Genomic DNA, 25,984 nt, shown 5'->3' with positions numbered 1-25,984 from the left:
GACTCATCTATTTATCATTCTTTCCTGAGACACTTGCCAAATGACAGTTGAATTCCATCATTTCTTGTGCACATTACTTCTACAACAGAGATGGTGTTTTATTTTAAGGAAGATCTTATCTATATGGATTCTTGGGTTCTTATTTTAGTCTATGGATTATAATCTTTATTGTAATTTTAATGCTCAGTTGTCCCATATCTGGCCAATGGGACTCCTGAGCCCTTTCACTCTGTCCCTGTCATTCTTTCAGCACTTCCTTAATTCTGGCAGGAAATGTTTCAGGCTCAATGTTTCCCAGTGCAGGGGATCCATCATTTCTCCAGTGAGCCCTGCTTCCTTTTGGTGGAAAATGGTATTTAGAAACAAGATCTGGGAGTTCCTGTCATGGCGCAGTGGAAACAAATCCAACTAGAAACCATGAGGTTGCGGGTTCAATCCCTGGCCTCACCTAGTGGGTCAAGGATCTGGCGTTGCTGTGGCTGTGGTGTAGGCCAGCAGCTGTAGCTCCAATTGGACCTCTAGCCTGGGAACCTCCATGTGCCACACGGGTGTGGCCCTAAAAAGCAAAAAAAACCAACAACAACAACAAAAAAAACAGTTACCTTTCTCCCTGTCTCATTGGTGGTTGTTTTATTATTTGAAATATAGTTAGGTTCTTTTTAATTTCATTTTAGGGATTCCCTTCCATTCTTACTGATTTTGTGTTTTGGTCTTGAGGGTATTGTTTCTAACACATGAAACACTGACACCGCTCCTGAAGTCAGAAGTTGCAAGTAGGTAACTGCGCTCTCGTCCCTCTCCCCCCGTCCCCACCCCATCCTTTCCACCCTCCCTGTAAGTCACCAGTCTCCTCAGTATCTGGTTCCTCCTTCCTCCTTTTGCGCAAATGAGCAGATGTATGTATGTTGTTTCCCCTTGTTTCTTATAGCAAAAAGCAGATTATTCTGTACTATTTATTTTGCTCTTGCACTTACTTTCTTTGATTCACAGTCTATTACGGATATCATTAATGCTGATTGGTAGAATCTTCCTCATTTTTTTTAAAGTCTATTTTGGCCGCCCTAAGGTATATGGAGTTCCCAGGCCAGGGATCAAACCTGTGTCTTGGTGCTGCAAAGATGCCACCAGCCCTGTTGCACCACAGCAGGAACTTTGAATCATCCTTGTTTTCTAAACAGCTGTACCCCATCCCTTGGTGTGGCCAGGCTGTGGTTTACTCAGCTCCTCCAATACGCAGTCGTCCTGATTGCTGATAGTTTACCACTACAAATAACACAACAGTGACTGACCTTGTGCAAATGTATTTTTGTGTTTTTAGAGGTATACCTTCAGGGTCTGTTTTAAGGTAACTGTATATTTGGTTTTGTTAGAATCTCCCTGAGGGCTGTAACTGCAGTTCCACCAGCAGTTTTTGAGCCGACCCTTTTCCCCCTGGCCACACTAACTGAATGTGGCAGTAGATTTTCATATTGGGCAGTCCGATAGATGAGAAATATTACTGCAGATCTCTTTTCTGAGAGAAGTCAGACTCCTTTTTAGCTGCCTAAGGGCCAGTTTTATGTCTTTAATTTTTGTGAATTGTCCATTCATGTCTTTGGCCTGGTTCTCCAGCCAATGGGTTGGTCGTTTTCCCCCTCGGTGTCAAAGAGCTCTTTATATATAAAGCATATTAACATTCGATTTGTGATATTATGTTGAAAATGTTTTCTCCTACTGTTTTCCATTGGTTTCTGATAACATGTTTTGATATTTTTTATGTAATGGTGGAGTTCCAGTATCTCCACTATTTTTAATGTGTAAGACTACAGTATATTTATTAACTCCAGTTACAGTGGTGTGAACACACTTTAGATAGAGATGCTTGATAAATGTCAAGAGCTGTGCCCCCACATGTGCAGACAGTACTTTCTGATCTTTTGGCGGATCAGGCTTGGCTCACAAGACTCTGATGAGAGGTGTGGATCTTCCCAAAAGATGTATATTTGTACCACACGGTCTGGCTATGGGCCTGCTTCCAACAGAATGGTTAGCTGAGCTCTGCTTTCTTGTACTTAATCACTCCTTGTCCTCCGCCCACCTCTAGAAGGATGCAAGGTGTTTGATACTCCGGATGAGAAGCCTTGGTCCCCATCAGCATGCCTCCTTTTTGGTTCAGGGCTGCACTGCTTCTGATTTTCCTAGTTGGGTGGGATGGATCCGGACAGTCCATCCCTGGGGTAGGGGACCAGGACTCTCTGGTTTGGCAGTGGGTGGGGGGGGGTGCACTCCGGATGCTGCAGGAGGGAGAGCTGAGCAGAAGTGTCCCTTCACAGCCTGGGGGACAGAACTACCCGTTAAGAAGTGGCTCCCTTTCCATGTTAGCACATGTGGGCTACAGCGGGCGGCAGGCCAACCCCATGGCTTTATGTTTCCTGGGGCACGGACTCGACCTCTGAGCCTCCACTTTGATGCCCGATAGAAGCAGCGCAGCAGAGTCACTGAAAACAGTGTCTGGAGGCAGGCCACCAGGGCTCAGTTCTGGTCCCACCATCTCCTCATCCTGTAAGGCCTGGGGCCTCTTAGGTCTCACCTTCCGAGGGAGTTAAAGTGTCAGGAATCAGAATAGCAGCCGGCAGAGTGGGTGCCCAGTGATTGTTAGCTTTTACCATCATCAACCACAAAAGAAATATTTGCGGGATGTGGGACTTAACTAGGAGAATGCAAAGTACTCATCATATGTACTCCATAACTTTTAATTCACTGAATTCGCAAGTAGAATGGCATTTTTAAACATCTGTGACTTCCCAGGGAGGAAGTTTGTATTTCTGTGCTGCTTTGTGTTGAGAAAACAGCCTTACCCTCTCTGCAGAGTTTCTTTATGAGTTATTTCTGCCGAGAAAGGGGTGTCATTGTGTTCTGAACTCAGGGGATCCCAGGCTGCACAGACCTGGCCACACTCTAACTCGTGCAGCCAAGTTGATGTATCTCTTGGCTTCTTTCAAAATTCCTGCATTGTCTCCCGTGCGGTCTTGTGGATTCTTTACTTGAAGAGTAGAATCCCTGCCTATAGCCGGTGGGTCCCTGCTGCTAGGGGTAAGGTCTTTGCTGTTGAAAGCAGTTGAATTTATTGTTCACTCAAGTAAGTGGCCACCTGACCTTATAGGAAGTGTGCATTTTTACCAAGGACGTGTAGCCAAACATTACAAGAGTCTCAGGCTTCACGAAGTCCTCAGAAACCTTCCCAGGGCGGAGTGGGTTATGTGCTCTGGCCTCAGTGAGGCCCTGGCGCCGGTCCCGTAGCCACGGAGGAGGCCGAGGGCTGTTAGAGGCCGGCGGCGGCGGCACAGAGGACGAGCTGGACGCCGCGGGAGCCGCGGCAGCATCGCGTGCACCCCTCACGGAGCCCCCTGCCGTAAGGGTTTCGCATCCTGGGTTTTACAGATGAGGAAACGAAAGCACAGACTCAGTGACACACGAGGGTCCCGTGGCCACCGTCAGGGGCATAAGCGCAGCCCCTGTACCACCCCGATGCTGAGGAAAGCAGGGGCCACGGAGCTGGGGGCCGACCCTCAGAGAAGGGCCGGAAGAGCTCCGCGGGGCTCTGGCTCTGTCTGGGTCCGTACAAGCCTGGAGGGGGGGCTACCCCCACCCCCCACCCCGTTGTGGCTTTTACCGCCTTTGTTCTCGGAAGCGGCCGAGCGTGAAAGGTGCTGGGCTCCAGGGCCAGCTGGGCTTTTTGGAGTTTCCCGAGACTTCTAAGTCCTATTTCCTCCTCACTGAAAATGAAGGGAAAGTTTTCATGCAGCTACAGGACTTCTTGTGAGAAAAATATGGAAACAGGGGGACCCAGGACGATCCTTTGTAAATGAAAGAGCAGGATCTGTCTTGAAGGCTGAGGCTTGAGGCTATTTCCGACACATCAAGAAATAACTGCCTTTCAGAATTAAGTGAAATCACCAAAACTTACCCTAAGAAAGGACTACAAATGGAAAAGTATACCTACATAGAGATGAGATTAGCTCTCTATCTCTAAGGATAAGTCAATAGAAAAATAAAAATAAATGACACCAGCGGTTGGGCCAGGTTTGCTGAGTGCTGCGAGTCAGCACGTCAAACACTGGAGTCTGTTTTATTTGCATGTCACAAAGGCTGACTGGCCGGACTGGTCTCGTGGTATCTTGGGTTTTCCTAAGCGGTGGGCAGGATGGACTACCCTGTGAAAGAAGGGGGGAAAGGAGAGTTTTCTTCAAGTTTAAGTCTCAGGCTGAAATCCTTTCATTAAAAACATTTAGGAGTGCCTGTCGTGGCTCAGTGGTTAATGAATCCGACTAGCAACTGTGAGGTTGTGGGTTCAGTCCCTGGCCTCACTCACGATCCCTGGCCTCACTCAGTGGGTTAAGGATCCGGCGCTGCCGTGAGCTGCCGTGTATGTCGCAGACGCGGCTCGGATCCCGCGTGGCTGTGGCTGTGGCTGTGGTATAGGCTGTCGGCTACAGTGCCGATTCGACCCCTAACCTGGGAACCTCCATGTGCTGTGGGTGTGGCCCTAGAAAAATAAAAAAATAATAAAATAAACCACTTATAGGTGCTCTGCATGTGTTTGGTCTCCTGACAGTAGTCTCTCCTGATTGCACGCAGTCGAGCCTCACCTCCTCTTTTCTAAGAGAGGGTGTGTGACCCCTTCCACGCACGGCTGCCCCGCTCTGCCTGCTGGTGGCTAATGTGCGTGCCCTCTGTTGCAGGTCTCTGTCCTCGGCTGCCCTGACCCCGCGGTACATGAGATCGCCTATCAATACGGGAAGAACGTGGGGATCGCCTTCCAGGTTGGTCAGCTGCTTTGTCAGAGTGTGGCCCGTTGGTACGGTGGGCCGGGTGGCAGGGACGCGGGCGTGGTGGTGCTGGTGACAGCCTTTTCCCCCTCTCACCAGCTCATAGACGATGTCCTGGACTTCACCTCGTGTTCTGACCAGATGGGCAAACCGACCTCGGCCGACCTGAAGCTCGGCTTAGCCACAGGCCCTGTCTTATTCGCTTGTCAGCAGGTAGGTTTTATGAACTCCCTGGACACTGCAGGACCAGTGCCCTCTGGGGAAGGTTAGATGGGAAAGTGTTTGCAAGATCTGGGCTCGAGGGCTGGGGCAGCTGGGCCAGTCATGTCGCCTCCACTCTGTCTCCTTATCTGTGACGTTGAGATGGCAGCCTTCCTCCCAGGGTCCTCGTGAGCACTGGCTGAGGTAAGGTCCATGGAGATCCTGTGTAAAGTGAGCGCTGTCTTCATTTAAGGGAGCATCGTGACTCTTCGCATGCACTCTGGGCATGACGGGGTGAATGACTGTGGGACTGGACTCAGGCCATGCCTCCACACCCCTTCAGAAGGCACAGGAAGGGCCTCCAGGCAGAAGAAATCCTGAGGAATTCTCCAGTTCTGGAAGTTTAGTAGGACTGCCTGCTGCTCTTAGAGAACCATGGCCATTGCCTCAAAATGTCAGGCATTTAGAGGAACCACAGAGTTCCTCCTTTCTCCGTCGGTTAAGGCAGTAAGGAAAGCTGCCTTCATGCTCTCCTCAGTACGGATGAAACGCTGAGGAAGCTTTCAAGATGCTGCACTGACTGGCAAGACAGACGTTTCCAGAGCCTGCTCTGGCCCCTGGCCGCATCGCTCCTGGCTGGGCCAAATGCTCTCTGAAGGAAGTGGGACATGAGCTGCTATGAGGCCATCATCTTTTTAATAGGTTTTCACCGTAGTAGTACGTCATTATTATTTCTCAAAGTCATAGGATGACCATCACCATACCATGAATTTAAAAAATAACTCTTTGGTCTAAAATTTTAGTAACTTAGTCTTTCGGAGATTTTGCCTCATTTCCTTCTCAAAATTTACAGTAGAGAAACCATATCTTTCATAGACCTCAGTGATATCATTTCAATATTGTGTATCGAAGCCAGTGACCTTGCTTTTGATCAGTTTCTGATGCAAGAACGGAAAGCTGGTCTTTCGCCGCCGCCCAGCGGAGCCATGAACGCGGACCTCAAGAGGCTGGCGCTTGGGGGCAGGGCCCCATACTTTGGGCCACGCGTCGGTGGAGGCGGTCGCCTGGGAGCCGGGAACGGTGCCGGAGCGCCTCCGTCGCGTCGCGGAAGCGTCTGTCCTGGGGACCAGGCTCCGGGCAGCCTCTCAGAAGGTGGAGGCGGCGGGGAGACCTGAAGGCGCCGCGAGGGCTCCTTTCTCCCACCAGCAGGGCCTCGCCACCCCGAACTCAAGAGGAGCCCTGAGGCTGTGCCCCGGTCCCGCAGATGTCTGTAGCCTCCCCTTGTGTGCAGTAAAGCATGAGTGGGCGACATTTTCCTTTTCAGCCTTAACCCACAAAAAAGCAGAGGCTTCACGAGCCGCAGGACCGTGAGGCGGTGGCCGAGGCGCTGGCTGCCGAGCGCACCGCGACCCGGCGGCTCAGTGAGGCTCCGGTGGGTCGGGCCGAGGAGCAAGGCTTTCCCTCGAGAGGCTCGCCGTCCACTCCCTCCGCCTCCTTAGCAGGTGCGCGTCGCTGTCACGAGCCGCGTGAGACCACGTTAACGGCTGAGTCCTGCTTCAGCCTGAAGCTGACTGGGGACAGTCGCCTCTTCTGACTGTGTCACTACGGACATGTTTCGCAAGAACCTCCTTTGCTTCCCTCCACGCTCAGGAGTATGGAGGATTCTGCCTCCAGATAACGGAAGGGCGAAGTGGGGAGAATGACCTTGCACGGATGGACGTGTCTGTCGTCTACAAGGGATTACCAAAAAAAACAAAGATGTGGGCGGGGGGACAAGGAAAAGGAACAAAGAGCCGCGCCTAGTGTTCCAAACCACAGGTTGTGCATCACTGGAAATCTCAGCGTCACGGGGTGCACACTCAGCCTCCCCGGACAGCGCCTTGCCCATCGGCCCAGAGCCAGTAGCAAGAGCCGTTAAAGGCACACGCAGCCTCAGAAAGGGACGGAAATGGAGGCCCAACGGGAGGTGGCGCCGGACAGCACTTCTTTCCAAAGCATGTGTCTTGGGGCCCGTGCATGCAAGTCAAATGCATGCAGGTTGCGTTCAAACGAAACATCGCATATAGGCTCCACTACCGATTTTACTGCCAAAAATTAAGTCCTTGGTCAGAAATTTGTCAAGATTTGTGGGGCTAAAGTTGATCTGGGATAAAACAAGTTCCAAAAATAGCATGGGAGGAGTTCCCCATGCAGTGCAGTAGGTTAAGTATCCGGTGTCAGTCCCTATGGTGGTGCAAGTTCGACCCCTGGCCCAGAGCACTGGGTTAAGGATCTTACTGCTGTGGCAGCAGCTCAGATTCAGTCCCCGGCCTGGGAACTTCCGTGTGCCGCAGGTGCGGCCAAAAAGTTAAAAAGCAAACAAAAACCCATGAGACTGCGCTATTTCTACTTCATGAAAATACAGTTTTTATAGTTTGCAAAGAATTTTTTTGTTTGCTACCTTTGACCTCACAACTCCCCTTTGTGGCAGGCATCGTGGTGGGAGAGTGGTGTCAAACTTGGCCAAAATTAACCATCTGGTAGAAGGCACAGCAGGCAGGCAAACACCCTGCGTCTTCCAAGACCAGTATTCATGTCACTACCCACTGCAGCATTGGTGCCACTGCGCACAGGGCTCAGTGCCGGTGCCCGAGGGGCTCCCCCCAGCAAGCGAGCTGCTCAGAGGGTCCTTAAGTGTCGTTTACTGGAGTAGTTGTAAACTGACAAATCTCCTTCCACAGGTCGGTGAGTTTTGTTTGCAGATTAAGTCTTTGAACTTTTTCCCTTTATGAACATGGACAGTTTGACTGGGGAAACCACGTTTCCTCTCATTTAGCCTGCTGCGTTATCTGGAAGTTGCAGTTTCTGGGGCCCAGCAACTTGATAGAAACTGTCTCTGCAATTAACCATTGTTGACATCTCTCTGAAAGGATTTCTTGTTAACAGCTGATAGAGGGAATTTAAGAAAAGCTTCAGGATTTCTGGAGGGTCCCAGAGATGACCTCCCTGTATATGTGTACACAGTGTTGATAAAAACCAAAACCTGTTACAATAAACCTTTCAAGAATATAGGTCAGGAGTTCCCACCTCAGCACAACGGAAACAAATCTGACTGGCATCCATGAGGACGCAGTTTCAATCCCTGGCCTTGCTCAGTGGGTTAAGGATCCGGCGTTGCCGTGAGCTGCGGTGTAGGTCACAGACGAGGCTCGGATCTGGTGTTGCTGTGGCTGTGGTGTAGGCCAACAGCTATAGCTTGATTCGACCCCTAGCCTGGGAACCTCCATATGCGGCCCTAAAAAAAAATAAAAAAATAATAATAATAATAGGTCAGATTTCAAGATCTGCAGAAACCAGATGGGAGTGTTTTCTTTTTGGTGAGATTACATTAGTTCTCCAATACCCTCTAAAAGCTCTTTCCTTCTTCTCCTTATGGGCTCAGTCACCAGACCTAAATGTCAGCCTGCGGCCGTGCTTGCAGCCGGCACCGCCACCACCAGCCCCGCACCAGCTGCACAGGCTTCTGCTATCGTTATGACTAGTTGATGCTTTAAGAGTCACCCAGGTTTGGTTTGAGGAACACACGCACTACATTTTCCCACTGGCCTCTGTAGTTAGCTTACGGACAGATTTCTCAGAATCTGATTTGTCTGCTGGTGATTTTCCTACTCTTAAAACCAGAAACTATATCAGACACAACTTAGAATAGATTTACAAGGAGATCCTGCTGAATAGCATTGAGAACTTTGTCTAGATACTCATGTTGCAACAGAAGAAAGGCTGGGGGAAAAATGTAATTGTAATGTATACATGTAAGGATAACCTGACCCCCTGCTGTACAGTGGGGAAAAAAAAAAAAAACAAACTAGGCCAACAAGAACTCTCTTTTTCAGTAACCCTGCAGGCAAGCCCATGTTCCTCCTGCCTGCTAAGCTTCTCAATTCTTCTCGCATCCCTGCTTCTGGGAGAGGGGGTGCCGGGGGAAGAGTTTGAGATTTGCATATTAAAATTGCACACACTGCGTGTTTCAAAGGAAGGATGTAGCCACACTCAATGCACCCCCCCCCCCTTTTTTTTCTCCAAACTTTGCTTTTTCAATGCTTTTTATAGTAAAAGGAATCGGAGAAACCACCCAGTCAGCACGTTTACCACAGTTGTGGGTACTGCAGAAAAAGCTCAGCTACCCTAAACAAGGTAATTCTACCAGATGCCCAAAGAGCATCAGACCAGCTGTGAGGATACCAGGACCCTTGAGAAATCCCAAGTTTGAAATGTTACTAAGAAACTAAGACAAATGCCTACTTGACTTTTCACGCTTTTAAAAGTGACTGATTTGAGCTTTCCTGATTTGTTTTCAATGAAACAAATTTCTATTTTTTCTTTTTTTTTTTCTTTGTCTTTTTAGGGCCACACCCCACCACACGTGGAGGTTCCCAGGCTAGGGGTCTAATCGGAGCTGTAGCCACTGGCCTACGCTCTCAGCACACAGCAACGCCAGATCCGAGCCGCGTCTGCGACCTACACCACAGCTCACGGCAATGCCAGATCCTTAACCCACTGAGCAAGGCCAGGGATCGAACCCTCAACCTCATGGTTCCTAGTCAGATTTGTTTCCGCTGCACCACAACGGGAACTCCTAAATTTCTATTCTTGAAAAACCAGTAACTAAAACTAATTATTGGTTTTCATTTAAGAACTAATCAGTTGCTGGCTCTTTATAAACATGTTATTAGCAGCCTCTACATGTTTAGAATATACTTAGCTATGAAAGGAACATTCCTAATTCCTCCTTTGCCATCATCTAATTGAAATTTGTCTACGTGTGGCCTGTTTTTTTCATCTAGGATTACTAATCCCATGGCAGCAGTTACAGGACAACAATTTATTTCATCCTTCAGGCTCCCTGCCAGGGAGAAGCTGGCACCCGCTGTGAGCACTGCCATGGCCAGAACCAAGCATCTCTTGCCTCCTATTTCCTGAAGACACGCACTCTCAGAACCAATGGATTTCTGATCACGTAGCTCAGCTCCTTCTCGGTGCAGAGGAGGGGCAGGCAGGGACCAGGAGGCTCAGGAGCTCAGCTGCAGCAGCACCAGGACTAAAGCGCAAATGGAGACGATGAAGTGATGTGGTGTCCTGGCTTCCTGGCTCTGCTCATGGTGACACAGTTCACCTCAACTGTTGCTAGTATGGTAGGACGTAGATTTGATCTTCAGTGCACCTTGTACCAGTTTCCTGGGTTCCTCTTATTGCCATCAGCTTAACACTGGTCTTAAGTACAGTGACCTGACTGCTGTCTCAACCCATTTCTTCTAATGCAGTGCTTCCCAGCCTTGGCTGCATATGAGAAGTACCTGAAGAGCTTTTAAAATCCTGATGCTGGGCCCAAACCCCAAGCCAACATTATCACAATCCTGGGAGTGGATCCGGGAAAGTACATCAGCAGCCTCCCCCCGACTCAGGCAGCACTGCCCTCACCTCCACGAGCTGCCGTCACAGCGCTTTTGCTCACGACTCCCTCTGCTCAGAGACCTCAGAGCTTTCTGATGTCACTCAGTTTAGTACCAAGAGCCTATGCGTAACCTCATCAGAAACCAGCAGAACCATCATCATCTGGGAACGTGTTAGAAGTGCACACTCAGCCGCATTCCTACTGAGTAGAAACTCAGAGAAGCCCAGTGGGCCCCGGGTAGTTCTGGTGCGTACAAAGTTTGAGATTCATAAGAGAAGCCAATAAGGAATTTCTTTCTTTTTGTTTTTATGGCTACAACTGCAGCATATGCAAGTTCCCAGGCCACGGGTCGGATCTGAGCTATAGCTGTGACCACTGGAGTACAGCAGCAACACTGGATTCTTTTAACCCACTTCCTCAGCCAGGGACCAAACCCACACCACCTCATAGACAACACCAGATCCTTAACCCACTGCACCACAGCAGGAACTCCAATAAGGAGTTTATAAAAGATGTGCTTTTGTTCCTTCTCTCTCCCTTACTCAGCACTGGATCAAGACGGAATGAACCTGGATCAACAGCTGCCTCTTGTGCCCTGGCTTGTCCCTGGGTGTGGAAACAGATGTCCTACTTCTTTAATGGCTATTACTGACTGCCCCTCCCCCATCGGAACATTTAATCAGTCGCCTTTGTGTTTTTTCCCTACTATTGTAAACTAGTATTTGAACATTTGATTTCTCTCAGGAGCACTGATTTTCTCTCCTTCTGATCAGTTTCCAGAAATGAACGCTATGATAATGAGACGGTTCAGTTTGCCAGGAGACGTGGACAGAGCACGACAATACATATTACAGGTAAGATCATTTCTAAAAACACAGCATGGCACGTCTTTAAACCAGCAAATAACATCACACATTTTAGACACAAGATTGAGTTTGGTCAGTTCTTGATTTGACAAAACCAGAGAAGGAAAAACTTCGAATTCACTTTTCTTCTAGAATTCTTCCCAAAGCTTCTGATCTTGGGCAGGGCTTGGACACTACTGTTTGGGGAGCTTTCACAGGATTCTCATGTGCAGTCAGTCAGGGTCAAGGCTGTTGGTTTGGAGCTCATCTCCCCCTTGTCCATCACAGCAGCAGCCCTGCCCTCCCGTCACGAGACTCTCCTCCTGGTCCAAGCCCCTGGCCTGGCCATGGAGGGCCTGGTACAGTAGTCTACTCAAAATTGGTTTTTCCCAGTCCATCCTACTTAACTGCTGTAAAGGTGTAACGAAAGAAGCAACTTTAAAACAAGAATTTTAAACCAACCTACACAGATGAAACTTTAACCTTCAGGGGCTATAAACTTATTTCGAATATATTGCCACATATCCTCAGAACTTTCCTATCTTTTTGCATATTTTCAGTTTTGAGGACTATCTTTTGAGAATGAGCAGTTTCCAAACCAAATCCAAAGTCATTTGGAGCCAAGAGATCTCATGAATGAGATGGAATGAGTGATTTTTTAATAGGCAGTTATGATTTGAGATTATTTCAGTCAAATCATCGAAAGAATTTCAAATAACTGCCATTCAGATTTAAGTTTCCACAAAGCACAACCCCTCCAAAGGATATATTTTTCACCTCCCTGTATGGTCAAGCACCATAATTTGCTATGGGAACCACCTGTTTAGAGGGCAGTTTAGCTGCACTATTTAAAAACTCAGTGTGAGAGGGGCAGTAGCAGATATAGAAGTTGATATATCTGGGAGCAGTTCTGGCTTCAGAAGCAATGGTTGTTACTGAAGGCTGAAATGAGAAGTGGGACTGAAAAAAGGGAAATTAATTGTGGGTCTTAAGTAAAACAGTGACATTCTAGCAAGCCTGGGCAGAAATGCACTTAGGAAAATATCCACAGGAATGTTCTCCAGGCAAATTCTCCAAAGACTTAAAATTTCTAGCTCCCTATTCACCCAAAGGGCTCCTAGTCCCAATTCCCTCCCTAAATATGGACAACTAGAATTTATTTAGTAGGATTGCTAAATAGTTGATTAAAGCTCACTGAATAAAGACTGAGACCAAGTTGAACAGAGATTCAGGGGCATTCCCCTCGTGGCACAGCACAAAGGAATCCGACTAGAAACCATGAGGTTGCGGGTTGGATCCCTGGCCTCACTCAGTGGGTTAAGGATCCGCAGACAAGACTCAGATCCAGCGTTGCTGTGGCTGTGGTGTAGGCCAGTAGCTGTAGCTCTGACTCGCCCCCTAGCCTGGGAACCCCCATATGCTGTGTGTGCTGCCGTAAAAAGAAAAAGAAGAAATCAGAGGAAATCGATGATTACTTGATATTAATGAGTTCATTGCTTTGCATGATGACAGAATAAAAGTGTGCTTTGGTTTGGGAAAGGGCCCTAAAGTAGTAGGCAGAGGAGGTTCTATGAGTGAGAGAAAGAACATTAGAAACAGTGTGGCTCTTAACTAACCATATCCCAAAAGTATGTTTTAATTCATCGTAGCAGGAATTTAAGAGCTGATCCCAGTGGGTGACGTGCCTCTGTTCTGTGTCCCACAGAGCGATGGTGTGCAGCAGACAACCTACCTCGCCCAGCGCTACTGCCATGAAGCAATCAGAGAAATCAGTAAACTTCGACCATCCCCAGAGAGAGAGGCCCTCATACAACTTTCGGAAATTGTGCTTACAAGAGATAAATGACAACTCTTTGTGTTATTTCTGGCAGCTATTTTACCAGACTGTGCCTAAAGAATTTTGTGGAATATACTTTGCTTCATGTGCGGATAACCAAAAATCATTTTAAAAAATCATTTCCACCTTACTGGATTTTTTTTATTAGCAAAGTTTTTCAGAAAACTTTTTAAATATAATTCAACCATCTGACTCTGTCAATCTAGTCCTGTAACTTATCTTGATGGTTCTATGTGGTATTGTTTACACAGTTAATATCCACATGGAAAGCCATTACACAAATAAACAATCAATGTTAAAATTCAAATGGTTTATCTTGTTTCACCATAGGAGTAAAGATCATAAAATTGTGATGTCTACATTGCAATCCACATTAGACTTTTACAGTATTCAAAATTTCATATAGAGAATGGTTTATTATAAAAGACTGTACATAAAATTTAGACAAGTTATATACAAAATTAAGAGAACAGTCCACTCGAAACGAAGGTGATCACTAGTGATACTGAAATCATGTTTAAAATTAACAAAGGCAAAATGCATATGCAACAGTCACAATGATTTGGTGGCAATAATGGTCTTTAATTTTCAGAAATAAACGTTTTGCACTAGTCTTACCATTTACTATGCTGTTGTAAGTCTGTAACGCCCAGTACATAACTATAATTTGAAATTCAAACAAATCCTCAATACACAAAACCCACAATTGAGTGCTCTACTGTAATATCCTAGGCAATACAGAATTATACACAGGATAAGAAAACATCCCTCCAACCCTCCTGTAAATTAAGAAGAGACACACAAAGTGCATGTGTTGCATTTCATTTATGCCCAAAGACAATATCTGTTGGTCAGATAAATCCCTCTTCAGTGATTTAATACATGGCCCACATTTTTTCCCCAGTTACTTTTTCTAAAAAAAAATTACGTTGCTAGTGCCAGGTAATGAGTTAAATAGTGCCTATTCAAAAATCAATTCCATCCATCCACTTCTACAAAAAAAGTATGTAAAAGATAATTTCCTTTAACTGAATCAGTATTTAACAGTCCACTGGAGAACTGAGGGACTGAGAACAATCCTTAAGAATTTTACCTACACAATGTGCACTTGGACACATTTTCGTAGCTTTGAAGAAGTTACTTTAGAAAAGGGAATTCAGTAGAGTGACTTGTATACAATCACCTCAGTTTTAAATCTGCAAAACTCAGCCACTGCTATTGGGATAGGTTGAGATAGATAAGGCTAAAATTTTTTTTTCCAAGTTAATACATTGAGAAAATAGAACCATAATTTACAATAAATCAGCATCTTTTATTTATTAATTTTTAAAGCAAACCAGTGAAGGAAAGGACAAAAACCTTTGATTCACTCATGTATTTATGAATGGAAAAAATCTATAATGCAAATTCACTCATTAAAAAAATTAGGTACAAATTACAACATTACAGATAACCCTTTTTTTGTTTATTTTGTTTCACATGGAGAACTTAGAGACTCACTTCATTTCAAGAGACCTAAGTACGAGTACTCCAAGTAAATATTACAAATTGGAAGCATCCTGGATTTTTTAAAGTATATTTCAATACATAAATTTGTATGCATGCTTTAAACAAACAGTATATTTCAAGAATGAGAGCGTCTAAACAAAAAGTATGACCAGCACCAGCATTTAAGTTTTCTGATTTTAATATTAGTCTGACAGAGCGTTAGTAACCATGCTGCACTGAAACATGTAATGGCACAATCTGAATCATGATTTGTTAAATATTATACCCCACACCCCCAGAATATTTAGGCTGGTCATAGAGTTAACAATGTGTAAGTAAGTATATGAGCATAATCAGTTACGACAGCCTCCTGTATAGATTGCTGTTTAGCAATACACAAACTGCCTCAGAGATTGATGCTTATAGGTAGACATTCCATTATACCAATAGAACAGCATGTCCTGAAAATATGGGCACATTTTAAAACTTTTAAGACAATTCTGTTAACCATAATAGTCCCACAGTATGACTGATAATAAGAACCTACTTTTAAAAGCAAAAATTTAATCAGTATAGTGCATGATTGATTCCACATAGTTCCCAGGGAACAGACCAGTCACTCGATTGCAGACTCCTTCATACCAGCCATCGTCGTTCTTCTTTATGACGTAGATGATGGCACCCTCCATAAATGAGAGCTCATCATCCTTGTCTTTTGTATAATCATATATTGCCACAACTATGGAGAGAAGAGTAGATATATCATGTGAGTGCACTATACCCAACACCTTCCTAAATTTTAAAATTAATGCCAGTTAGTAATATAGCAAAACCAGCAATCTTTACGAATGTTGTTAATTCTTACATCTATAATGTTCAGGTAGGACAAGTGGCCAACCATGTGCCTAATTCACTGGCATCTTGATCTTATTTTTTTCCTTTGGGCGAAAATGACAATGAGACTAGAGGTGTCGAGTTTCTGCCCATGTATTTAGGAAAGATATCTATCTAAATTTTTACCAGTTAACCACCCAAGCTATCTAACATGAAAATACATATACAGGAGTTCCCTTCATGGCTCAGAGGTTAATTAACCCGACTAGGATCCATGAGGATGCAGGTTCGATCCTTGGCCTCACTCACTGGACTAAGGATCCAGTGTGGCGTTGCAGTGAGCTGTGGTGTAGGTTGTAGACTCGGCTCAGATCCCAAGGTGCTGTGGCTGTGGTGTAAGCTGGCAGCTGTAGCTCTGATTTGACCCCCAGCCGGGGAACTTACATATGCCGCGGGTGTGACCTAAAAAAAAAAGACAAAAAAAACCGAAATATACATACACTGGCAGGTAAATCTCATCCTACCCATCTCAGTCAGATATTCATGGGGCTTATACGTAGATTTTTCTAAAAAAATATACACCTTTAAAGTCAACAGGAATTTTTTTAAGGGGAAACAGGTGAGTAAAGACTCATTAATTAAAACTCAGAGAACAGTTTTGCAATTCTACGGTATCTATGATTATATTGAGTTCAAAATATCCACTTGCTTTCGATATTGTGGAAAGGAAAGGCAACAAAAAAATTACTAGCTTTCCAAACTATTGGTTTATGAATTCTGCCTTTATAATTCTGAAATTATATGTAATTTTCTAGTATATGTGGAATGTTAAGTGATATAAATTTTTTTCTCACATAGACTTTTTCTTAAAATAGTTTTAAAGACATTTAAGATTTTCTGTAACTCATTTTTCCCTTAAGAAAGATGGCTTCTCATAATTATTCTGAATCAGTGAATTTTAGTAAGAGACTTGAAGTACTGAGCCATAGCATCATTTGCTAAATTAAAACAGCCAATCTTTTCCCCCCTTTTTAAAACAGTGTATTAAGTAAACTCAACTAGTCCATTCCTTCCCCTCCATTTTAATCCTGCAACAGAATCTCAGCACTGTGATTACAAGCTCACTTAACATATCCAGTTCAAAAAACCCAAAACATACAGAATAAATAATATTAAATTATTACCCTGGTATTTTTGTAAGTATTCACCCAATAATTTGTCAATTACTTATTAATAATCATTCTTTATTGACACTTTCTTTGTATTCAGAATCATGTGTTGACTTTTATTATTTGTCTTTTTGCCTTTTCTAGGGCCGCACCCATGGCATATGGAGATTCCCAGGCTAGGGGTCTAATGGGAGCTGTAGCCGCTGGCCTACACCACAGCCACAGTAACATCAGATCCAAGCCGTGTCTTCAACCTACACCACAGCTCATGGCAACGCCAGATCCTTGACCCACTGAGCAAGGCCAGGGATCAAACCCGAAACCTCCTGGTTCCTCGTTGGATTCGTTAACCACTGAGCCATGACGGGAACTCCACGTATTGACTTTTAAACTGATCATGCCAACACCTGATACCCTCAAAGTTATTCAACAAAATGAAATTCTTACTTCTCATATTCTTAGTTCCAGTTATACAAAGAGCTGATAAAAACACTGCACCCAATTAATTATGTTTCTATTTCCCAAGTTCCCTCTGTAAATGAAATCAAACTCCCTTTCCCCCAATGCCTATCTTCTCTCACATAACAGCTCCCACGTGGAGTATTTAACCATTAACAAGTCAATGTCCACTCTACTCTCCAGGATCCTGATCATATAATGATCTAAACTCTCCCTGCTGTATACACTGCAATGATCTTTGGAAAGAGAACTCTAATATTCAAATCTACATGTACCTACACGAGAAAAAATTACAGACAGCTATCAAGTCCCTCTGAAATCTTTTCCTAACATTAGAATGCTTTAAGTGTTTCTCTTTATAGATGCACTTTCTAGATATTTCAGCCTCCTAAATATTCTCTTCTGCAGGCATTCTTGTTTGCCGGATCTTGAAATGTACTCAAAATTAAACATGTTAATCTAATATAAATAAGTATGATCAGATCTGTACATGTTAGGTTGAAGCTCAGCTGGGGTACCTTAACAATCTGGCTTTTGGAACAGCCACACAAAGTGCTGGATTAATTTATTCAACTGAAATCCTTTTAAAGTAGGTTTTAATTATCCTGTGATTTATAAAGGTGACTATTAAAGGCTTTAAATATAATCCTACTAAATGTCAACTTTCTGAGTTAGACTAGGAGTCAGCAAATGGCCGAACCCAAGCCAATGCCTTTTTGTCAATAAAATTTTATTGGCACACAGCCACCTCCAGTAACTCGTGTATTGCCTACGGCTGCTTTGGGGCTAAAAGAGTGGTGTTGAGTAGTTATGACAAGACTGAATGACCAGCAAAGTCTAAAATATGTCATTTTGCAATATATACAAATATAAAATCATTATGTTGTAAGCTTGAAACTAACATGTCATTATACCTCAATTTCTTACAAAGTTTAAAAAATATTATCTGGGAATTCCTGTCAAGGCTCAGCAGAAACAAATCAGACTAGTATCCATGAGGACGCAGATTCAATCCCTGGCCTCGATCAGTGGGTTAAAGGATCTGGTGTTGCCGTGAGCTATGGTGTAGTTCGCAGATGCGGCTCGGATCCTGTGTTGCTGTGGCTCTGGCGTAGGCCAGTGGCTACAGTTCCGTGATTAGATGTCTAGCCTGGGAACCTCCATATGCCGCAGGAGCGGCCCAAGAAATAGCAAAAAAAAAAAAAAAAGGCCAAAAAATAAAGAAAAAATAAAGAAAAAAGTGATGATTTTTGGTTTAAAATTCATTATTTCAACTTGAGAAGATTTTTTAATACTGCTCTATTACGAAGTGTACTAACCATTACTTCATTCCAAATTTAAGTTATATAAATATAACTGTTCCATTTTCATACTTAAAATTTGCTTTTCCAAGCCAAAAAATACAGGAAAAAGCACAATTCAAAATGACTCAATTTTCTTACCCTCATAATGACCACAGCGTATTTCTATTGAAGGTACATGAGAAATATTAAGTACACTCTTCAAGACTTCCTGAACAGTATGAGGAATACATAAAATATATTCAAAAAAAATATATATATATAAATATAAAAAAAAAGAAAATGGCATATTTACTTGCAGCCACGTATTCAAAACTCGGGCAGGAAGGTATGCCATAGGTTTCAAAAGCCACAGCTATTTGCTTTACGTCAATTAATCCAATAAAGCCAATGTCAAGGAATATATTTCAAAGGGAATTAAACATGATCAACTAAATTATAAGCATTTTTCAGAACTCTACAAATATAACTTTTAAAACAGCACAGAATGAAATTAAAAAAAAAAACACAAATAGGAGTTCCCGTCGTGGCGCAGTGGTTAACGAATCCGACTAGGAACCATGAGGTTGCGGGTTCGGTCCCTGCCCTTGCTCAGTGGGTTAACGATCCGGCGTTGCCGTGAGCTGTGGTGTAGGTTGCAAACGCGGCTCGGATCCCGAGTTGCTGTGGCTCTGGTGTAGGCCGGTGGCTACAACCCCTAGCCTGGGAACCTCCATATGCCACGGGAGCGGCCCAAGAAATAGCAAAAACAACAACAAAAAAGACAAAAAAAAAACACAAATAAACTCTAAAAACAGGATTCATTTCTTTCCCACCCACTATTTCTTAATAATTATAGTGAATTTCAGGTAATATAGGTAATTTGAACATTAGAATTATACAGAATTTCATGTGATGAAATTCTAGTGATTATCTTCTCTTGCAAGATCAACAAACCGAAACCCTTTATTGAGGTTTTTTTCCCATAAATATTTAGATATGAAACTTGTCTAATTTTATAAGAACTTTGAAACTTTGTTTTAAATCATTACTATCAACTTAGTAAATCACGTTAACTCCTTTGTATCTTAGTTGTTTCATCTATAAAATCCAAACAGGCAAGTTAATATCCAACTGGAAACATATGTCATTTGAAAAAGTCTATCTAACATTTTCAATTTAAATAAATTTAAAAAATCCATTTTTTCAATTTAATTAAAAAATGTCCATTGGCAGATGAATGAAGATGTGATACATACGTACAATGGAATATTACTCAGTTATAAAAAAAAAGAATGAAATAATGCCATTTGCTGCAACATGGATGGACCCAGAGATTATAATACCAAGTAAGTTAGACAAAGACTAATAACATGATATCATTTATATGTGGAATCTAAAATATGACATAAAAGAACTTACTTACAAAACAGACTCACAGAAAACAAACTTATGATTACCAAAGGGGAAAAAGATGAGGGGATAAATTAAGAAGTGAGAATAACAGATACGAACTATACAAATAGTTTATACAAATAAAACAGACAAATAGGGAGTTCCCATAGTGGCTCAGTGGAAATGAATCCATGAGGATGCAGGTTTGATCCCTAGCCTCGCTCAGTAGGTTAAGGATCCAGCATTGCTGTGAGCTGTGGTGTAGGTCACAGATGCAGCTCGGACCTGGAGATGCTGTGGCTGTGGCGTAGGCCAGTGGCTACAGCTCCAACTCCACCCCTAGCCTCAGAACTTTCATGTGCTGCAGGTATGGTCCCAAAGGACAAAAAAAAACAATAAAAAATAAAACAGACAAACAGCAAGATCCTACCATACAGCACAGGGAACTGTAGTCAATATTTTATAATAAACTATAACGGAAAAGAATCTGAAAAGGAACACACACATACCTATTTTTGTATTATAAATGAATCACTTCACTATACACCAGAAATACAACATTGTAATCATCTATACACCAAAAAAATAATAAAGAAACCTTTTAGGAGTTCCCATCATGACTCAGCGGAAAAGAACCTGACTAGTGTACGTGAGGACGCCGGTTCGATCCCTGGCCTTGCTCAGTGGGTTAAAGATCCAGTGCTGCCGTGACCTGTGGTGTAGATCTGCGGCTTGGATCTGGTGCTGCTGTGGTGTAGGCCAGTGGCTACGGCTCCAATTCAACCCTAGCTTGGGCACCTCCATATGTCATGGGTTCGGCCCTAAAAAGACCAAAAAGAAAAAAAAAGAAACCTTTTGAGACCATACAGAAAATAAATCATCTTGGCTGGTAAGGCTATTCAAAAGGTGGAGAAACACTAGACAGGTGTTCTTTATAGCTCTAAAATGCTATAATTAATTCTTTCCCATTATAGCAATTCAATGACGACTATACCTTACCTTTCTCAATATAATTCTTAGGGGCCCAAGCAGGATCCCCGTCTGCATATGGATCATTATACTGAACTACTGCAGCTTCCTCATCTTCATAATCCACTGGAGGTGGTGGCGGTGGCGGAGGAGAATCATCAAACATGGGAATGTCATCTGGTGGAGGTGGTGGTGGTGGAGTTGGGCTATCAGCAACTAAAAAATTTAGATAATTAATTTGAATCAGAAAGTAACCTAAATGGAAATTCTTAAGTTAACAGAATATAAGAAAGCTCTAAATCATATACAGCATGCACTATAATAAAACATGCAATGATTAGAAATAAAAGCTTGGTGTGTTAAAGCTTCATCTACTTTTAGGAATAACTTTACAATGATAAGATGAGCTAGAAAATAAGGGTATTAGGGAGAACTACAAATTAATGAAGGTAAGATATTAGGAGACAATGTCTCTTTTTATAGGGATTATGGTAGTAAAGAAGTTTCCTTATTCCAAGGTTCAGGTCAGAACAAATGTCACTCGAGGTTAGCCTACCTCCTCACATAGGTCTTTTGCCACATTCGTCATTTGGACTACAGTGAACTTTACGAATAAGTTACCTTCCCAGTTTGATAACCATTCAATGTGCACGTTCATGTCCTTGGTTTCAGTTTTTAGTTACCTTTAGTTCTACAGAAACAAGTCTCTAGTGAGTAGATATGTTTATTTTTCTTTTATTGGAGGAAAAAAAAGCTAGTGGTATTAGGTCTGCTTTTATGTGTATGTTTCCTATCATTTAAATTTTAAGAAGGTAAAATTAAATCTAAAATTAAATAATTCCAGGCTAGTAGAAAATCTCACTGAATATTTTCAAAAATGTTTGTATTCAGAATCACCTTCTTGACTTGCAGAAAGCAAGCTCAGATTCTTCATTATTGCTAGTAAAACTAAGAATGGGATAAGGGAAAGACTGAATCCTAAAGATCCAATTTTCTAAGAATACATCCACAGTAAAGATTTTAAAAATTAAGTACTGCAGGAAAATGTTTAAAAAAAATAACAAAACAGAAACTTACATCATGCAAAACAATAAAAACAATAAAAACAACTCAGACCTCAAATTCTAGATAGTTGTGGTGTATGTCTGTGATTTAAATAATCAAAAGTGTAAACAGTGAAATGGAAAAATGTCAGACTAGAACTGTGTTCAATGAACTAATATGATACAGGTAACAAATGCTCCCAATATTAAGGAACTCAAAGCTGGATGGAGCACAACTAATTCTTAACTTAAATTTCCAATCCACAGATTTCTTCAAAAGTTAAAAACATTATGAAAATGCTTTTATACAAACTGATATATGAACTATATCTGCAGGGGAAAAATTGAGAATACCAATATACTAACTCAAATGCTAATTTCTGGGGCTCTATTTATGTGATCAAAGAACAATGGTCATCATCTATTTGTAAAACATGATTTTAAAGGTCTCTATACCCTATTTGGATGCGTATAATGTGCCCTAATGTGCTGAGATACAATGAAGGAATTCAGATTTAAAACATATACAGGTAATAGCTCTACTCGATAACCATTTTAGTTCTGTGATTTCTATTTTATCCTGCTGGGAGATGAAAAAGACTATTAGGAAACAAACCCTGTGTGCTGATGCTCATTCTGATAGCTCTCAAAGAGGTGTACAATTTATTTTTCCACTTAATGCTTGAATCCATTTTATTTTTGCCCAGCCCTTCTCCATAAAGGTTGTTAAAATTATTAAGAGGACAAAATGAGTATTGAATCCACTCCGACATCAAAGAGCCAAAGTTCCCGCATGGTGCAGCAGGTTAAGGATCCAGCATTGCTGAAGCTGTGGCACAGGTCACAATTGCAGTGCAGGTTTGATCCCTGGCCTGGGAACTTCCACATGCCATGGTGTAGGTGGGAAAAAAAAAAAAAAAAAAAAAAAGAGGAAGAAAAAGAAAGAGCCATAGCTCAAATTCTTACTCATATCCTTGATATGGCTTAATGTATAAATTATACGTTTGCCTGAATTCCTAAAGTACATTTACTTTTGATTTATACATAACTTACTAGTTTAATGTTTTCACTCAATTATCTTTATGTTGAACTGCTATTAATCTACATTGGTTTATCTTCAAATTATATGCACAGGGGCAAGAGTCTAGTTGATATAATTCTCTGTGCTACTACTCTGTCTAGCACCATGCATAACTAATTCAAAAATACTTTGTGATATTAATCATAAACAGATGTAAACACACTGCTTTCCTAGAGGCTCATGTCTTAAATTGAAACATTTACTAACAGGTTAACTGCTACATGCATTCAATATCACCAATTTGAGTGCCATAAGAAAGTGACTAAGTTTAAGAGAAGAACAGAAAATTCATAATTCATAAAACAGTTGAGATATTGATAGGCAGTTTATTAACAGTCTTCTTAACATCCTGCCAAAGAAAAGAGATGCCAAACAAAGCTGGGCATCCTGCAGCACAAGAACAACTGACTCAAGTTCATCTGTTTGGGAAAAAGAACTAAAATAGTATCATGGGACTCTTTAGCAAAGACCATGGAGGCCTAGAATTATGGATATTAACGGTGAATTTCTATTAAAAAGGAGTTACCAAAAAGGTAATCAATGAGCTTTGATGTTTATTATGGCTATTTTTAAAATACTTCTTAAGGAGTTCCTGTCATGGCACAGTGGAAACAAATCCAACTAGGGTTTGATCCCTGGCCTCGCTCAGTGGGTTAAGGATCCAGCGTTGCTGTGAGCTGTGGTGTAGGTCGCAGATGCAGCTTGGATCCTGTGTTCCTGTAGCTGTGGTGTAGGCTGGCAGCTACAGCTCCAATTCGACACCTAGCCTGGGAACCTCCATATGCCACGGGTGCGGCCCTAAAAAGCAAAAAATAAATTAATTAAATAAAATACTTCTTAAAAATTCTCGGCTGTGGAGTTCCTGTCGTGGCTCAGCAGTAATGAACCCAACTAGTATCCATGAGGACACAGGTTCGATCCCCAGCCTCACTCAGTGGGTTAAGGATCCGGCATTGCCACGAGCTGTGGTGTAGGTCACAGACAAGACCTGGATCCTGCGTTGCTGTGGCTGTGGTGTAGGCCAGCAGCTGTAGCTGATTACAGTCCTAGCCTGGGAACTTCCATATGCCACAGGTGCAGCCCTACAAAGAAAAAAAAAAAATCTTGACTGTAAGAAAGTTCAAAGATTGAACTGGCTTAGTTTTTAAACTCTTGCAGGATTAATTTCTCAACTTTTATAAAAGGACCAGAGATTTACCTTTATTCACTTATTTTTACATGTTTAAACATACTAGAGTTTTCAAACAAATGTAAACAATAAGGCTGGTTTATGCTCAGAAATTTCAACATTTTGAAATTAAATATTTTTATTTTTGCCTTTTGTCTTTTTAGGGCTGCACCCTCGGCATATGGAGGTTCCCAGGCTAGGGATCTAATGAGGAGCTGTTGCTGTTGGCCTATGCCAGAGCCACAGCAACGTAGGATCCAGGCCTTGTCTGTGACCTACACCACAGCTCATGGTAATGCCGGATCCTTAACCCACTGAGTGAGGCCAGGGATCGAACCGCAACCTCACGGTTCCTAGTCAGATTCATTTCCACTGTGTCATGATGGGAACTCCAACATTTTGAAAGTAAATATTTTATAAAAAGCCCACTATATCATACATTTCTTAATGGTTAAGTACTTCTTCTTCAATTATGTGTACTCCTTCCAGAGCCTAGGACTTAACACTGAATAAATACTTAACTGGAGGAAGTGGCAAAATGTGGAAAATAACACAATAGAGTCAGCCAAAGCTGCACAATGGGATTTGTCATAAAGTTTTCTCCTGGAAGGTGAGCTAGTCAAGTGAATTATACATTTGTTCAAACTGTTCTGGGATTTCTCTGCATGGTGATGATCCCCTATGCTGGGAATTAGTACTAGACCACCTTACCATCTTAATCCCAACAGCTATTTTGGCTTAATATAATTCAGTAATAAAAGTATTTTTCATTTTGCCAAATAACATTCACTATGATTTTGTAGTTAGAATTATACATCTCCCCAAACTTCAAAGTAATCAGGTAGCAATATAGAAACTAACCTAATTAAATCTATCTATGGAAAAGAATTGCCAAAAATCTTTAAACCTCATCTTTCTTCAGAGAAGACCTAAAAAAGCTGACAGCTTTTTATGTTCAGATATAATCCTCATGGGCCTACATGTAACCAAACCTGAAGAGGGCTCTATAATTGTTATCACTCTTGTCATACATCAGTGCATAGATGTATTTACTCATTCTTGCAGATTCACTTTTATCTTAACAACAAATCTTTATATAGGCTGAAAATTATTGAAGTATAAAAATCTGAGGCTACAAAGCTTTCTCCAAAAATTTTTATAACTAAAAGAGAAAAAAAAAAGGAAAAAGAAACAAAAAAACCCATATGCCCATCCCAACTGCATAATAAATTTAATCTCATAGTATAACTATCCATAATCTTGATGAGTTTGTTGGCAGCAGAAAACAAATTCCCCTAATAACTACTGAAAGCTAGTAATTTCCACACAAATTGAATTTGGGGGTTTGATTCTGTGTTCCTTAAAAATCTGCAAAGATCGGGTCTCATGTTTTAGAGCATGTAAATATACGTAAGAAAGCTGCAGTTTTGAAATTTATTTGGGTCAGTAATCATGCACACAAGAGGAAAAACTGAAGATCGTGCTCTTCAGTTTCAATAACATACCTGCGCCTATTTTCAAGATAAGATTAGCTTCTCAATAAAAGTAAGGAAAATGATGACTCATCAGCCATGCATGCTATAAGGAGACAGCCTCTACTCTTTGATAGCTCAGTTTTTCCAAACTTACTGTTTTCCTGCACCCTGGCCACGAAGCCTGTGAGAGGTATCTGTGGAGTCAACTGAGGCATAGGGGGAGGGGGTGGAGCAATAGAAACTGGTAGCAACAACACAGTATGGGGAAGTCAAACAGAAAAAGGAAAGAAAAGGAAACAAACAAAAAGCAGAAGTCAGTTACAAGGACCACAAACATAAGTATGCCTAGAACAGTTTGCAAATGAAACAAAACAAAACAAAAAACAGAACAAAAACCTGCAGAACCTTCTTCAAGTTCATTTCCCAAGAGCAAGCCTAAAGGTGAGGTGTGCTTAGCCAACAGGTTAATTTTATTAAAAAACAAACACATATATTTTAATC

The 25,984-nt window shown here is 42.3% G+C and overlaps 2 protein-coding genes across 18 annotated transcripts in view; one reads left to right on the top strand and one right to left on the bottom strand.

The window, feature by feature from the left end:
• The window catches only part of PDSS1 (decaprenyl diphosphate synthase subunit 1), a 51,837-nt gene extending 38,414 nt beyond the window's left edge, over positions 1–13,423 (top strand). For 5 of the 8 annotated variants that reach the window (XM_047755360.1, XM_047755361.1, XM_047755363.1 and 2 more), the window contains 4 exons: positions 4,722–4,802; positions 4,908–5,021; positions 11,214–11,294; positions 12,991–13,423. In XM_047755360.1, coding sequence (XP_047611316.1) covers positions 4,722–4,802; positions 4,908–5,021; positions 11,214–11,294; positions 12,991–13,131 — 417 coding nt within the window. In that variant the 3' untranslated portion in view covers positions 13,132–13,423. Of the gene's footprint in view, positions 1–4,721; positions 4,803–4,907; positions 5,022–9,886; positions 10,687–11,213; positions 11,295–12,990 lie in introns of those variants that run through there. The other 3 variants (XR_007131287.1, XR_007131286.1, XM_047755365.1) reach the window with 3 other exon arrangements.
• Positions 13,424–13,683: 260 nt separating this feature from the next.
• Positions 13,684–25,984, bottom strand: part of ABI1 (abl interactor 1) — a 130,990-nt gene continuing 118,689 nt past the window's right edge. For 6 of the 10 annotated variants that reach the window (XM_047755354.1, XM_047755355.1, XM_047755357.1 and 3 more), the window contains 2 exons: positions 20,747–20,932; positions 13,684–15,349 (listed from right to left, as the gene is read on the bottom strand). In XM_047755354.1, the coding sequence (XP_047611310.1) occupies positions 15,174–15,349; positions 20,747–20,932 (362 nt within the window). In that variant the 3' untranslated portion in view covers positions 13,684–15,173. Of the gene's footprint in view, positions 15,350–20,746; positions 20,933–25,637; positions 25,725–25,984 lie in introns of all 10 variants that reach the window. The other 4 variants (XM_047755351.1, XM_047755350.1, XM_047755352.1 and 1 more) reach the window with 1 other exon arrangement.

Source organism: Phacochoerus africanus, chromosome 12, assembly GCF_016906955.1.
Source record: "Phacochoerus africanus isolate WHEZ1 chromosome 12, ROS_Pafr_v1, whole genome shotgun sequence".
Lineage (NCBI taxonomy): Eukaryota > Metazoa > Chordata > Mammalia > Artiodactyla > Suidae > Phacochoerus > Phacochoerus africanus.
The sequence above is the reverse complement of the archived record's forward strand: the minus strand, read 5'-3'. Positions and strand labels throughout refer to the sequence as shown.